The following is a 13115-nucleotide window of genomic DNA, read 5'->3' as shown; positions in this document are numbered from 1 at the left end:
CCTAAGCACCAGTTGTTAATGATTCAAGTTTCATAACAATATTATAAGTACTCCTTCTTGAGTTTTAAGTATGTGTGATGGCATGCCATTGGAGCTAAAAACTGTGTTGAAACTCTTACAAAATTGTACAGCAAGTCACATGAGGCAATATTAGGGCAGATGGCGGCTAAAAGCTTGGTCAAAGAGATGGGTTTTGAAGAGCATCCTTTAAAAAGATTTTAGAGTACCCAATTCTTTTTTCCAATTAAGGGGCAATTTAGCGTGGCCAATTCACCTACCCTGCACACCTTTGGGTTGTGGGGGTGAGACCCACGCAGGCTCCACACGGACAAACCTGGGACCTCAGCGCCGCGAGGCCGCAGGGCGGCATTGTGCCATCTCTTAAAGAGCATCCTAAAAGAAGAAAGAGAGGTAATGCATTTTAGGAAGGGAATTCCAGGGAATGCTCGAGGCCAAAATCAGATGACTGCAGATACCTCAGAAGGTGTAGGGCTGAAGGAGATATTTTTAAAATAAATTTAGAGTATCCAATTCATTTTTTCCAATTAAGGGGCAATTTAGCGTGGCCAATCCATCTAACCTGCACATCTTTGGGTTGTGGGGGCGAAACCCACACAAACACGGGGAGAATGGGCAAACTCCACACGGACAGTGACCGAGAGCCGGGATCGAACCTGGGACCTCGGTGCCGTGAGGCAGCAGGGCTAATCCACTGCGCCACTGTGCTGACCAGGGCTGAAGGAGATTGCAGAGACAGAATGGGGCAAAGTGATGGAATAATTTGAAAGCAAGGATGAGAATTTTCACTGGAAGCTAATGTAACACAAGGTTGATAGCTGAATGGGACTTGATGAGAGTAAAAGACACGGACAGATTATTATGTCACTTTATGGAACGAAGACTCTGAGACCCCAGCCAGAAGTGTGTTGGAATAATCAAGGCTTAGGCTAAAAGAAGCATCTTTATTAACAGCTGATAAACCGTGGCAAGCGTGAAGTTGGGTGATGTTACAGAGATAGAAATAGACAATCAAGATGGCATGGGCAAGTGGTTAGAAGCACCTCTTGGGGTCAAATATTTTAATTCAAATCTAGATATTCTTCATTTTTAGCTCAACAAAAAACTTTCAAATTGTAGGTTGCCTCAAATAATTGTTCCCTCAATTTTGCCACAAATAACTAGTGTTATGGACAGTCACCAGGAAGAGGAGTGGAGTCAGCAGCGAAGGACCAGAGTTTTGCGGAGACATTGAAAACAGTGGCTTCATTCTTCCAGACATTTAATTGGAGGAAATCTGTGCTCAACCAAGGAATGTTTGTACAGTGTGGCATGGACAAAGGGAATGTCGAGGGGAAACACTGTCAATGCAAGTAATTGAGGTAAAACCAATCACCCAATGTGTACATTATCCATGTTTGACTTCAGTTTCTGATCTGGGCATTTTCTAAATTATTTTTGTCTCCTCTTGGCTGAATTAGGACCTTATCCAACATATTTGGCCAGTGTGGAACCAGCTAGAGAGAAGAGAGCAGTGCTGCTGTAATTGTAAATAAAGTTATTTCTTTCGATTCTACAAACTCGTGCTGAATTCTTCGTGGCCTTCACAAAACCAGCCCAATGGTTTTCATTCTTGGATTTTTTTTCCATTTCCTTCTTGATTGAGCGGCAACTACCCAAATTCTGGTATACTCATACCCAACAAATGATTTGGGATGAAATATCATTGTTTACCCAAGTTTCTCAATTTGCATAAGTTGTCCAATGAAGCCAATCACATTGACAACATAAACATCTTCTGTTGTGTTCCTCTTTATCATACCTGTTTTTTGGATTTCACTTGCCACAAAGATCCCTTGTTCATACGTGAGACCTCCCTCCACAGGGGTTCCTGTAGCAGGTGCCAGAATTGGATCAAATCCATCAATGTCAAAACTAAGATGGATCGGCTTCTTTATTCTACGAGCAATATCACATCAGAGTGAGAATTTATTTTTTTTACAAATATTTTTATTAAGGTATATATAATTTTAACAATTTCCAAGGTGAAAAACAACAAAGTAAATAACCCCCACCCAACCAACCAAGCCCATCCAACATGGCTTACATACATAATTTACCAATCCCCTTTGGTACTAACTATTTCCCACCTCAACCAACAACCCCATGCCTTCCTCTTTCCTTTTATCCCCACCCCCCCTCTGCTGACGGCTTAATTTTCCCCAAAGAAGCAGATAAATGGCTGCCACCTCCAGGCAAACCCTAGCATTGATCCCCTCAGGGCGAACTTGATCTTCTCAAGCCTGAGAAACCCAGCCATGTCACAAACCTATACCCCCGATTTTGGGGGTTCCGAGTCCCTCCACGCCAATAAGATCTGTCTCCGGGCTACCAGGGAGGCAAAAGCCAATACTTCAACCTCTCTCGCCCCCAGGACTCCCAGGTCTTCCGACATACCAAATATCGCAACCTCTGGACTTGGAACCACCCGTACCTTCAATACCTTTGACATGACATCGGCAAATCCTTGCTAAAATCCCCTAAGCCTCGGACATGCCCAAAACATATGGACATGATTTGCCCACACCTGTCCTCCGCCCCTTCAAAGAACCTGCTCATTCGGGCCACAGTCATATGCGCCCTGTGGACCACCTTGAATTGTTTCAGGCTAAGCCTGGCACACGACGAGGACGCGTTGACTCTACTCAGGGCATCCTCCCACAACCCCGCCTATAATTCCCTGCCCAGTTCTTCCTCCCACTTTCATTTACCTCCCGTATCGGGGCTCCCTCCCATTCCATGAGCTCTTTATAAATTTCCGAGACCTTCCCCTCCCCCACTCCGTTTTCGACAATACCTTGTCCTGTACAGCCTTTCCGCACCGGTAGGTGCGGAAAGGTTGAGACCTGCAAGTAGCGGAACCCATTCCCACCGGGCAGCTCAAACTCCTCCTCCAATTCCCCCAAACACGGAAATCACCCATTGATAAACAAGTCCCCAAACCGCTCGATCCCAGCACGCTGCCACCCCTGAAATCCTCCATCCAGCCCCCCTCCCAACCCCCCCCCCCAACCCCCCCCCCCCCCCCCCCCCCCCCCCCGGTGCAAACCGGTGGTTGCCAAAAATTGGTGCCCCCTGCACTCCCATATGCTTCTGCCACTGTCCCCACACCCTCGTGGCAGCCAATACCACCTCCACCCACTCCTATACCAACCCCTCTCCCACTACCCATTTCCATTTCCTAACCATTGCTATATTCGCCGCCCAGTAGTAGTTTCTAAAATTCGGTAAGGCCAGCACTTCCCATCGACCCCACTCCAGCAGCATCTTCTTTACCCGTGGGGTTTTACCGCCCACACAAAGCCTTGGCGATAAAAATAGGCAAGCACTGAAATACAAACAAAAACCTTGGGAGAACTGTCATCTTTACCATCTAGACCCTCTCCGCCAGTGACAGCAGGAGCATATCCCACCTTCTGAAGTCCCCCTCCACCAATTGAGCCAGATTCAGCTGATGCAGCTGCTCCCACTCCCGTGCCACCTGGATGCCCAAATACCAAAAGCTCCCTCCCACCACCTTGAACGGCATCTCCCCCAATCTCCTCTCCTGTCCCCTTGTGGGAATCGGAAAGATTAACCATATTCAATTTATATGCCGGACACCGGCTGCATTCCTCTAGGATCCCCATGATCTCTCCAATCCCCCCCAGCGGGTCAGAGATATTCAAAAGCAGGTCATCTGCATGTAACAAGACCCTGTGCTTCAAACCCCCCGTTCTATCCCCACCAGTCCTTCGCTGCTCTCAGCGCCATTGCCAGTGGCTCTATAGCCAAGGCAAACACCAGTGGGGAGAGTGGACACCACTGCCTTGTCCCCCGGTGCAGCCTAAAATAATCATTCAGTTCGTCCGCATACTTGCCACTGGTGCCTGGTACAGCAACTGGACCCAGTCCGCAAAACCCTGCAGGACCACTCCACCCGATCAAAAGTCTCCACATCCATGGGAACCACCACCTCCACCTCTCTTCCCTCGGAGGACCTCATTATCACATTTAACAGTCTTCTAATGTTTGCCTTCAAATGTCTCCCCTCCACAAACCGGTCTGGTCCTCCCCTTTCACCCCTGGCACACAATCCTCTATTCTCGAGGCCAAGATCTTGGCCAATAGATTGGCATCAACATTTAGTTGGGAGATTGGCTTGTACGACCTGCATTGTTCTGGTTCCTTTTACCACTTCAGGATGAGAGAAATCGAGGCCTGTGACATCGTCAGGGGGAGCACCCCGCGCTCCAGAGTGAGAATTTATGATAAATAGGTAAACACGCCGTAAAAATAATGGACAAAAGAATGTCATAGAAACTGTTACATATCTGTGAAGCATCTTAAGACTTTTATTTACATTAAAATCTCGAGATAAATGCAAATTGTTACTAATTTTCTAGACATTAAATTAACTCATGATTGGTAAAATTCATACCTTGAATACAAGTAATCGCTGGTCATCTCCATGACTTTCTGTATCCCCATGTGATTGACATCAGTTGCTGAGAAAAATTTAATTCCTAATTTCTTTATAATATCCCTGAAAAGAATCAAGTAGAATTACTTTTAGTTACGGCGGCACGGTGGGACAGTGGTTGTTAGCACTGCTGCCTCACGGCATTGAGGACCCGGATTCAATCCGGGCCCTGGGTCACTGTCCATGTAGAGTTTGCACATTCTCCCCGTGTCTGCGTGGGTCTCACCCCTACAACCCGAAAAGATGTTCAGGGTAGTTGAATTGGCCACGCTAAATTGCCCCTTAATTGGGAAAAAAATAATTGGATATTCTAAATTTATTTTTTTAAATTTCTTTTAGTTAAAGCAATATAAAAGAACAGAAGTAGGCCACTCAACAGACCTTACCTCTTTCCATTTATAACAATTTTAAAAAATGACCTTTTGAAAAAACTTTCCTTTTATAAAGCTGATGCACGATCAATGACCACTAAAGCGAGGTTGTAGTCCAACTGAAGGCTTTTAAAAAATATATATATTTTATTAAAGTTTCTCGATCAACCAAGAATTTTCCATTTTTACAACTTTGTAACAATATATACATTGATCGTACTTTATCCGCTCCAATTTTATAAACCCTGCCATGTCGTTTATCCAGGCCTCCACGCCCGGGGGTTTAGCTTCTTTCCACATAAGTAGAATCCTTCGCCGGGCTACTAGGGAAGCAAAGGCCAAAACATCGGCCTCTCTCGCCTCCTGCACTCCCGGTTCATCTGCAACCCCAAATATAGCCAACCCCCAGCTTGGTTCGACCCGGACCCCCACCATCTTTGAAATCACTCTTGCCACACCCACCCAGAACCCGTGCAATACCGGACATGACCAAAACATGTGGGTGTGGTTCGCAGGGCTTCCCGCGTACCTCCCGCACCTATCCTCCACCCCAAAAAACCTGCTCAATCTTGCTCCCGTCATATGCGCCCTGTGTAGTACCTTGAATTGGATCAGGCTGAGCCTGGCACACAAGGACGAGGAATTTACCCTACTTAGGGCATCCGCCCACAGCCCCTCCTCAATCTCTTCCCCCAGCTCCTCCTCCCATTTCCTCTATCATCGTCTCCCCCTCGTCTCTCATTTCCCTGTATATATCGGACACCTTACCGTCACCCACCCATGCCCCCAAAATCACTCTGTCCTGGATCCCTTGCGCCGGGAGCTGGGGATATTCCCTCACCTGTTGCCTCACAAATGCCCTCACTTGCATATAACGAAATGCATTCCCAGGTGGCAACCCGTATTTTTCTGTCAGTGCTCCCAGACTCCCGTCCAAGAACAAGTCCTTCAGTTTCGCAACTCCTGCTCGCTGCCAAGATTGAAATCCCCCGTCTATCCTTCCCGGGACGAACCTGTGGTTGTTCCTTATCGGGGACCACACTGAGGCCCCCGTCACTCCCCTATGTCGTCTCCACTGCCCCCAAATCTTCAGAGTCGCCACCACCACTGGGTTTGCGGTGTACCTTTTCGGGGAGAATGGCAGCGGCGCCGTCGCCATTGCTTTTAAGCTAGTTCCCCTGCAGGACGCCATCTCCAGCCTTTTCCACGCCGCTCCTTCTTCTTCCCTCATCCACTTACATATCATAGACACGTTAGCGGCCCAATAATAATCACTCAGACTCGTCAGTGCCAGTCCCCCTCTATCTCTACTGCGCTGCAGGAACCCCCTCTTTACCCTTGGGGTCTTTCCGGCCCACACAAAGCTCATGATGCTCCTGTCCACCTTCTTAAAAAAGGTCTTTGTAATCAGTATGGGGAGGCACTGAAACACAAAAAGAAACCTCGGGAGGACCACCATTTCAACCGCCTGCACCCTGCCCGCCAATGACAGGGGCACCATATCCCACCTCTTAAAGTCCTCCTCCATTTGCACTACCAGTCGTGTCAAGTTAAGCTTATGCAAGGTTCCCCAGTCCCTGGCCACCTGGATCCCTAAATACTGGAAATCTCTTGTTACCCTCCTCAGCGGCAGCTCGTCTATTCCCCTGCCCTGTTCCCCGGGGTGCATCACAAACAGTTCACTCTTCCCCATATTCAGTTTGTATCCCGAAAACTCTCCAAACTCCCTGAGTGTCTGCATTATCTCAGGCATCCCCTCCACTGAGTCCGCGACATATAACAGCAGATCATCCGCGTATAATGACACCCGATGTTCTTCTCCTCCTCTAAGTACCCCTCTCCACTTCCTAGAGCCCCTCAGCACTATGGCCAATGGCTCAATTGCCAACGCAAACAGTAATGGGGACAGGGGGCACCCCTGTCTTGTGCCCCTATATAGTCGGAAGTAGTCGGATCGTTGCCTGTTCGTAATCACACTTGCCACCGGGGCCTCGTACAGGAGCCGAACCCATCTAATGAACCCCTCTCCAAATCCAAATCTCTTCAGTACCTCCCACAGGTAGTCCCACTCCACTCTATCAAATGCCTTCTCTGCATCCATAGCCACCACTATCTCCGCCTCCCCCTCCGGTGGGGGCATCATCATCACCCCCAACAACCTCCGTATATTGGTATTCAATTGCCTGTTTGGTCACCATGCACCACCCCAGGGACACAGTCCTCTATCCTTGTCGCCATCACTTTGGCCAATAACTTGGCATCTACGTTCAGGAGGGAGATAGGCCTGTATGACCCGCACTGCAGCGGGTCTTTGTCTCTTTTCAGGATCAGCGATATCGTCGCCTCAGACATCGTCGGGGGTAGTGTCCCCCTTTCCTTAGCCTCATTGAAGGTTCTCATCAGGAGTGGGGCCAGCAGGTCCACATATTTCCTATAAAATTCCACCGGGAACCCATCCGGTCCCGGGGCCTTCCCTGCCTGCATGCTCCCGATTCCTTTTATCACCTCCTCTACCTCAATCTGCGCTCCCAGTCCTGTCCTCTCCTGCTCCTCAACCTTCGGGAACTCCAACTGGTCTAGGAAATGCATCATTCCCTCTTTCCCTTCCGGGGGTTGGGCCTTATACAGCCTCTCGTAGAATATCTTAAATACCCCGTTCACCCTCTCTGCTCTCTGTTCCATCCTTCCCTCCTCGTCTCTAACTCCTCCGATCTCTCTCGCCGCCCCCCTCTTCCTAAGTTGTTGGGCCAGCAGTCGGCTCGCCTTCTCTCCGTATTCATACTGTACTCCCTGTGCCTTCCTCCACTGCGTTTCTGCCTTACCCGTGGTCAACAAGTCAAAGTCCGTGTGTAGTCTCCATCTTTCCCTGTATAGCCCTTCATCCGGAGCCTCCGCATATTGCCTATCCACCCTCAGAATCTCCCCAATCAGTCTCTCTCTTTCTTTACCCTCTTGTTTCCCCTTATGGGCCCTTATGGAGATCAGCTCCCCTCTCACCACCGCCTTCAGCGCCTCCCAGACTACTCCCACCTGGACCTCTCCGTCATCATTGACCTCCAGGTATCTTTCAATACATCCCCTCACCCTTCCACATACTCCCTCATCCGCCAACAGTCCCATGTCCAATCTCCAAAGTGGGCGTTGCTCATTTTCCTCACCTAGTTCCAGATCTACCCAATGTGGGGCATGATCTGAAATGGCTATAGCCGAGTACTCCGCTCCTGCAACCTTCGGGATCAGCGCCCTTCCCAGGACAAAGAAATCTATCCGGGAGTACACTTTATGGATGTGGGAGAAGAAGGAAAACTCTTTACTCCTCGGTCAAGTAAATCTCCAGGGATCCACTCCTCCCATCTGCTCCATAAAGCCCTTAAGCACCTTGGCCCCTGCCGGCCTCCTCCCGGTCCTAGATCTGGACCGGTCCAGCCCTGTGTCCAGCACTGTGTTGAAGTCCCCCCCCATTACCAACTTTCCCATTGCCAGGTCCGGGGTGCGCCCCAACATACGCTTCATAAAGTTCGCATAAACCACCAAGCCCTGTATCTCGTCCTCATTTTCGGCAGCCTTTGCCTTCACTCCACGGAGCTCCATCTCTTGGGTCTTCTGCGTCTCCTTCAGCCCCTCAATCGCCTGCAGCATCGGCGCCAGCACGTCCTTCTTGAGCTCCTCCACACATCGCCGGAGGAACTCCTGCTGTTCCAGGCCCCATACCAACTAGGCTCCCTCAGCCGCCATCTTGTTTCTCCCTCCCCTTCTCTGCAGCTGCTCCAGAGGATTCTCCACAATCTGGCCACTACTATCACTTCTTTCCATCCACATCCGGGGGGACTCCTTCCGATGTCGCCTCACACTGGGTTTAGCTTTTGAAAATTTCCATTGGGACTCCCGATAAGAGCCCAAAAGTCCGTTGAAACGGGAGGTGCCGAAACGTGCGACTTAGCTGGTCATCGCCGCACCCGGAAGTCCCAACTGAAGGCTTTAATAAGCTAGATGTTTCCCCCAGCAGCTCAGGTACAGAATGAAGGCTGCTGGGGCGGCACGGGCTCTTATACCCCGCCTAGCAGGGCGGAGCTACCATACATCTTAACCAATAGAAAGCACACAGTTTCCGCCAATAGTGCTCCAGCATACCAGGTACCATAATACCTCTACTACCACATTCACCCCCTGTTAAAAAAGAGTCCGGCGGGGGTGGTGGTCTGATACTACAAATATGGCAACGTGGTAGAATTAGTTATGGAGGTACCATAATACCTCCGTACAGCGTTTTGTAACTATTTACAATTCTAATAACTATTTACAATGGAAGATTTAAATTTATAGTTTACAATTTAAAATGAAACAATCAGTCAATCGGGGGCCCTGGTCGTCCTCTGGGATCGTCGGAGCTTCGGTGGTGACTCCGGTGGAGGCTCGGGCGTCTGTGACTCCGGGAGCATGGCTTCGATCTCCATGGCAGCTTCGACACCTCTAGACGGAGCTGGTGGGGAAAACGGTTGACCTGGGAAGGGAGCGCCTGCGGGGGGCGTCGGTGGGTGGGGGGGCCTAGACGGGTCCGGCGGAAGGACCAATCCCCCTGTAAGGTGCCTTGGTGGAGGGGAGGGTGGGACTGGTGGCTGGGGTGTGCGTGGGGCTCTGGCGGGCGCCAGGTCTCGTAGGGAGACCGTATCTTGTCGGCCATCGGGGTATGCCACGTAGGCGTACTGGGGGTTAGCGTGGAGAAGATGGACCCTCTCGACCAACGGGTCCGACTTGTGCACCCGCAAGTGTTTTCGGAGCAGGATGGGTCCAGGTGCTGCCAGCCAGGTCGGGAGCGAGGTCCCAGAGGAGGACTTCCTGGGGAAGACAAGGAGACGTTCGTGAGGTATCTGGTTGATGGTGGTACAAAGCAGTGACCGGATGGAGTGGAGGGCATCCGTGAGGACTTCCTGCCAGCGGGAGACTGGGAGATTCCTGGACCGTAGGGCCAGGAGGACGGTCTTCCAGACCGTTCCGTTCTCCCTCTCTACCTGTCCGTTACCCCAGGGGTTGTAACTGGTCATCCTGCTTGAGACGATGCCCTTGCTGAGCAGGAATTGACGCAGTTCGTCGCTCATAAAGGAGGACCCCCTATCACTGTGTATGTAAGCGGGGAACCCGAACAGTGCAAAGATGCTATGGAGGGCCTTGATGATAGTGGTTGCGGTCATGTCGGGGCAGGGGATGGCGAATGGGAACCGGGAGTACTCGTCAATCACGTTCAGGAAGTACATGTTGCGGTCGGTGGAGGGGAGGGGGCCTTTGAAGTCCATGCTGAGGCGTTCAAAGGGACGGGAAGCCTTTATCAGATGCGCTATCTCTGGCCGGTACAAGTGCGGTTTGCACTCCATGCAGATTTGGCACTCCCTGGTGGCTGTCCTGACCTCCTCGATGGAGTAGGGCAGGTTGCGGGTCTTGATAAAATGGAAAAAGCGAGTGACCCCCGGGTGGCAGAGGTCCTCATGGAGGGCTCGGAGGCGGTCCACTTGTGCGGTGGCACATGTGCCGCGGGACAGGGCTTCAGGAGGCTTGTTTAGCTTCCCGGGACGATACACGATCTCGTAGTTGTAGCTGGAGAGTTCTATCCTCCACCGCAAGATCTTATCATTTTTTATCTTGCCCCGGTGTGCATTATCGAACATGAAAGCAACCGACTGTTGGTCAGTGAGGAGAGTGAATCTCCTGCCGGCCAGGTAATGCCTCCAATGTCGCACAGCGTCTATTATGGCCTGGGCCTCCTTTTCGACTGAGGAGTAGCGGATTTCAGAAGCATGGAGGGTACGTGAGAAGAAGGCCACGGGTCTGCCCGCTTGGTTGAGGGTGGCTGCCAGAGCTACGTCAGATGCGTCGCTCGCGACCTGGAAGGGGACGGACTCATCGATGGCGTGCATCGTGGCCTTTGCAATGTCTGCTTTGATGCGGCTGAAGGCCTGGCGGGCCTCTATCAACAGGGGAAAAGCTGTGGATTGGATCAGGGGACGGGCCTTGTCCGCATAGTTGGGGAGACACTGGGCGTAGTAACTAAAAAACCCTAGGCAGCGCTTCAAAGCCTTGGAGCAGTGAGGGAGGGGGAACTCCATAAGGGGGCACATGCGTTCAGGGTCGGGGCCTATAACTCCATTTCGCACTACGTAGCCGAGGGTGGCTAGGCAGTCGGTGCTATACACGCATTTATCCTTGTTCTATGTAAGGTTAAGGATTTTTGCGGTCTGGAGGAATTTTCGGAGGTTGGTGTCGAGGTCCTGCTGGTCGTGGCCGCAGGTGGTGACATTATTGAGATACGGGAATGTTGCCCGTAAACCGTACCGGTCAACCATTCGGTCCATCTCGCGCTGGAAAACCGAGACCCCGTTGGTGACACCGAAGGGAACCCTTAAGAAGTGGTAGAGCCGATCATCTGCCTCGAAGGCAGTGTATTTGCGGTCACTAGTGCGGATGGGGAGCTGATGGTAGGCGGACTTAAGATCCACTGTGGAGAAGACCTTGTAATGCGCGATCCTGTTTACCAGGTCGGATATGCAGGGGAGAGGGTACACGTCCAGCTGCGTAAACCTGTTGATGGTCTGACTGTTGCTGTCTTCAATGACTCCTTCCCTCAGTAGCCTTTGGACCTCTGACCTAATAAGTTCCGGTCCTGGGCACTGTACCATCTGCTCCTGGGGGCAACGGGTTTGCAATCCGGGGTGAGGTTGGCAAACAGGGAAGGCGGGTCGACCTTAAGACTCGCGAGGCCGCAGACAGTGAGGGGGGGGGGGGGCGGGGGGGGGTATAGGGGAGCCAAATTTGAAGGTTAGACTTTAGAGCTTACACTAGAAGTTTAAACCTAGGAGTGTGGCCGCGCAGAGGTGGGGAAGGACGTAGAGACGGACATTTTTAAACTCCCTTCCCTGGACTGTGAGGTTTGCTACACAAAACCCCTTTATCTCCACTGAGTGGGAACCGGAGGCCAGGGAGATTTTTTGATTAACGGGGTGGGCGAGGAGAGAACAGCGCCTTACCGTGTCGGGGTGTATGAAGCGCTCCGTGCTCCCAGAGTCAATTAGGCAGGACGTCTCGTGCCCGTTGATACATAAAGTCGTTGTAGCAGTTGAGAGCGTTCGGGGCTGGGACTGATCCAGAGTCACTGAGGCTAATCGCAGCAGTTGAGTGTTCTCTTCGGGCAGTGTGTGGTCAGCCGAGCTGGGGTCCTGGGGGTTCATCCAAGATGGCGGCTCCCATTGGTCGCATATGGCTGTGGGTGCACAAAATGGCGGCGCCCATCCCTCTAACGTGGCATCCGCGGGACAAGATGGCGGCGCCCAGGGGCCGCACGTGGCCCTGGAGTAGGAAGATGGCGGCGACCGCTGGCCGCACGGGGACCGTGGAGAGGTTTGTGGTGGCGGTCCGCATTCGCCGCCGGAGACTGCGGCAACCGCACGGGTCTGGCATACCCCCACAAAATGGCCCTTTTTACCGCATCACTTGCAGGTGAATGCCCGGGCCGGGCAGCGCTGGCGGGGGTGCTTAGCCTGCCCGCAAAAGTAACAGCGGGGCCCACCTGGGTTGCCAGGCCGCCTTGCAGCACAGGCTTGTGGGGGGACGGGGGACGTCTCGGGGTCGGCTGCGGAGGGGTTCCAAGCTGCCCAGGGGGCTGCCGTGCGGTCGGGAACGTAAGCGTGGGCATTTCTGGAGGCCACATCCAAGGAGTCTGCAAGGGCCCGTGCCTCCTTGAGACCTAGAGTGCCTTTATCTAGCAGTCGCTGGCGGATTTGTGAGGATAGCATACCTGCCACGAAAGCGTCCCGGTCGAAGAGTTCAGTGTGTTCGCTCGCCGAAACTTGCGGGCAGCTGCAGTTTCTCCCCAACACCAGGAGTGCACGGTAGAATTCTTCCAGCGATCCCCCAGGGGTTTTTCGCCTCGTTGCTCGCAGGTACCGGGCGTAGACCTGGTTTACCGGGCGAATATAATGTCCTTTTAGCAGCTCTATTGCTGCATCGAAGTCTTCCGCTTCCTCGATGAGGGTGTAAATCTCCGGGCTCACCCTTGAGTGCAGGACTTGCATTTTCTGTTCTCCCGTGGGTGTGTTTTCGGCAGTCCCTATATACTCTTTAAAGCACGCCAGCCAGTGCTTGAAGATTGCCGCTGAGTTTGCCGCGTGGGGGCTGAGTTGCAGACACTCCGGCTTGATTCGGAGCTCCATCCTTTTTTTAAAAAACTAGCTTATTAA

General features: G+C 51.8%; 1 protein-coding gene and 1 long non-coding RNA gene across 4 annotated transcripts in view; one reads left to right on the top strand and one right to left on the bottom strand.

Annotated features, from left to right (window-relative positions):
* Positions 1-1696, top strand: part of LOC140426844 (uncharacterized) — a 58478-nt gene extending 56782 nt beyond the window's left edge. Inside the window, exons 2-3 of the long non-coding RNA XR_011948310.1 lie at positions 1183-1379; positions 1479-1696. This is a non-coding gene — a long non-coding RNA (uncharacterized lncRNA). The remainder of the gene's footprint in view (positions 1-1182; positions 1380-1478) is intronic.
* Positions 1-13115, bottom strand: part of LOC140426827 (arginase-1-like) — a 131314-nt gene that overhangs the window by 729 nt on the left and 117470 nt on the right. For 2 of the 3 annotated variants that reach the window (XR_011948307.1, XM_072512063.1), the window contains exons 6-7: positions 4478-4582; positions 1820-1956 (exon numbers count right to left, since the gene is read on the bottom strand). Coding sequence is in view for 2 of the 3 variants with exons in the window: in XM_072512063.1 (XP_072368164.1) it covers positions 1820-1956; positions 4478-4582 (242 nt within the window). In the remaining variant the exon portion in view is untranslated. Of the gene's footprint in view, positions 1-278; positions 394-1819; positions 1957-4477; positions 4583-13115 lie in introns of all 3 variants that reach the window. The other variant, XM_072512058.1, reaches the window with a different exon arrangement.

Source organism: Scyliorhinus torazame, chromosome 1, assembly GCF_047496885.1.
Source record: "Scyliorhinus torazame isolate Kashiwa2021f chromosome 1, sScyTor2.1, whole genome shotgun sequence".
NCBI lineage: Eukaryota > Metazoa > Chordata > Chondrichthyes > Carcharhiniformes > Scyliorhinidae > Scyliorhinus > Scyliorhinus torazame.
Note: the sequence above shows the minus strand (reverse complement) of the source record. Positions and strands in the feature narration are given on the sequence as shown.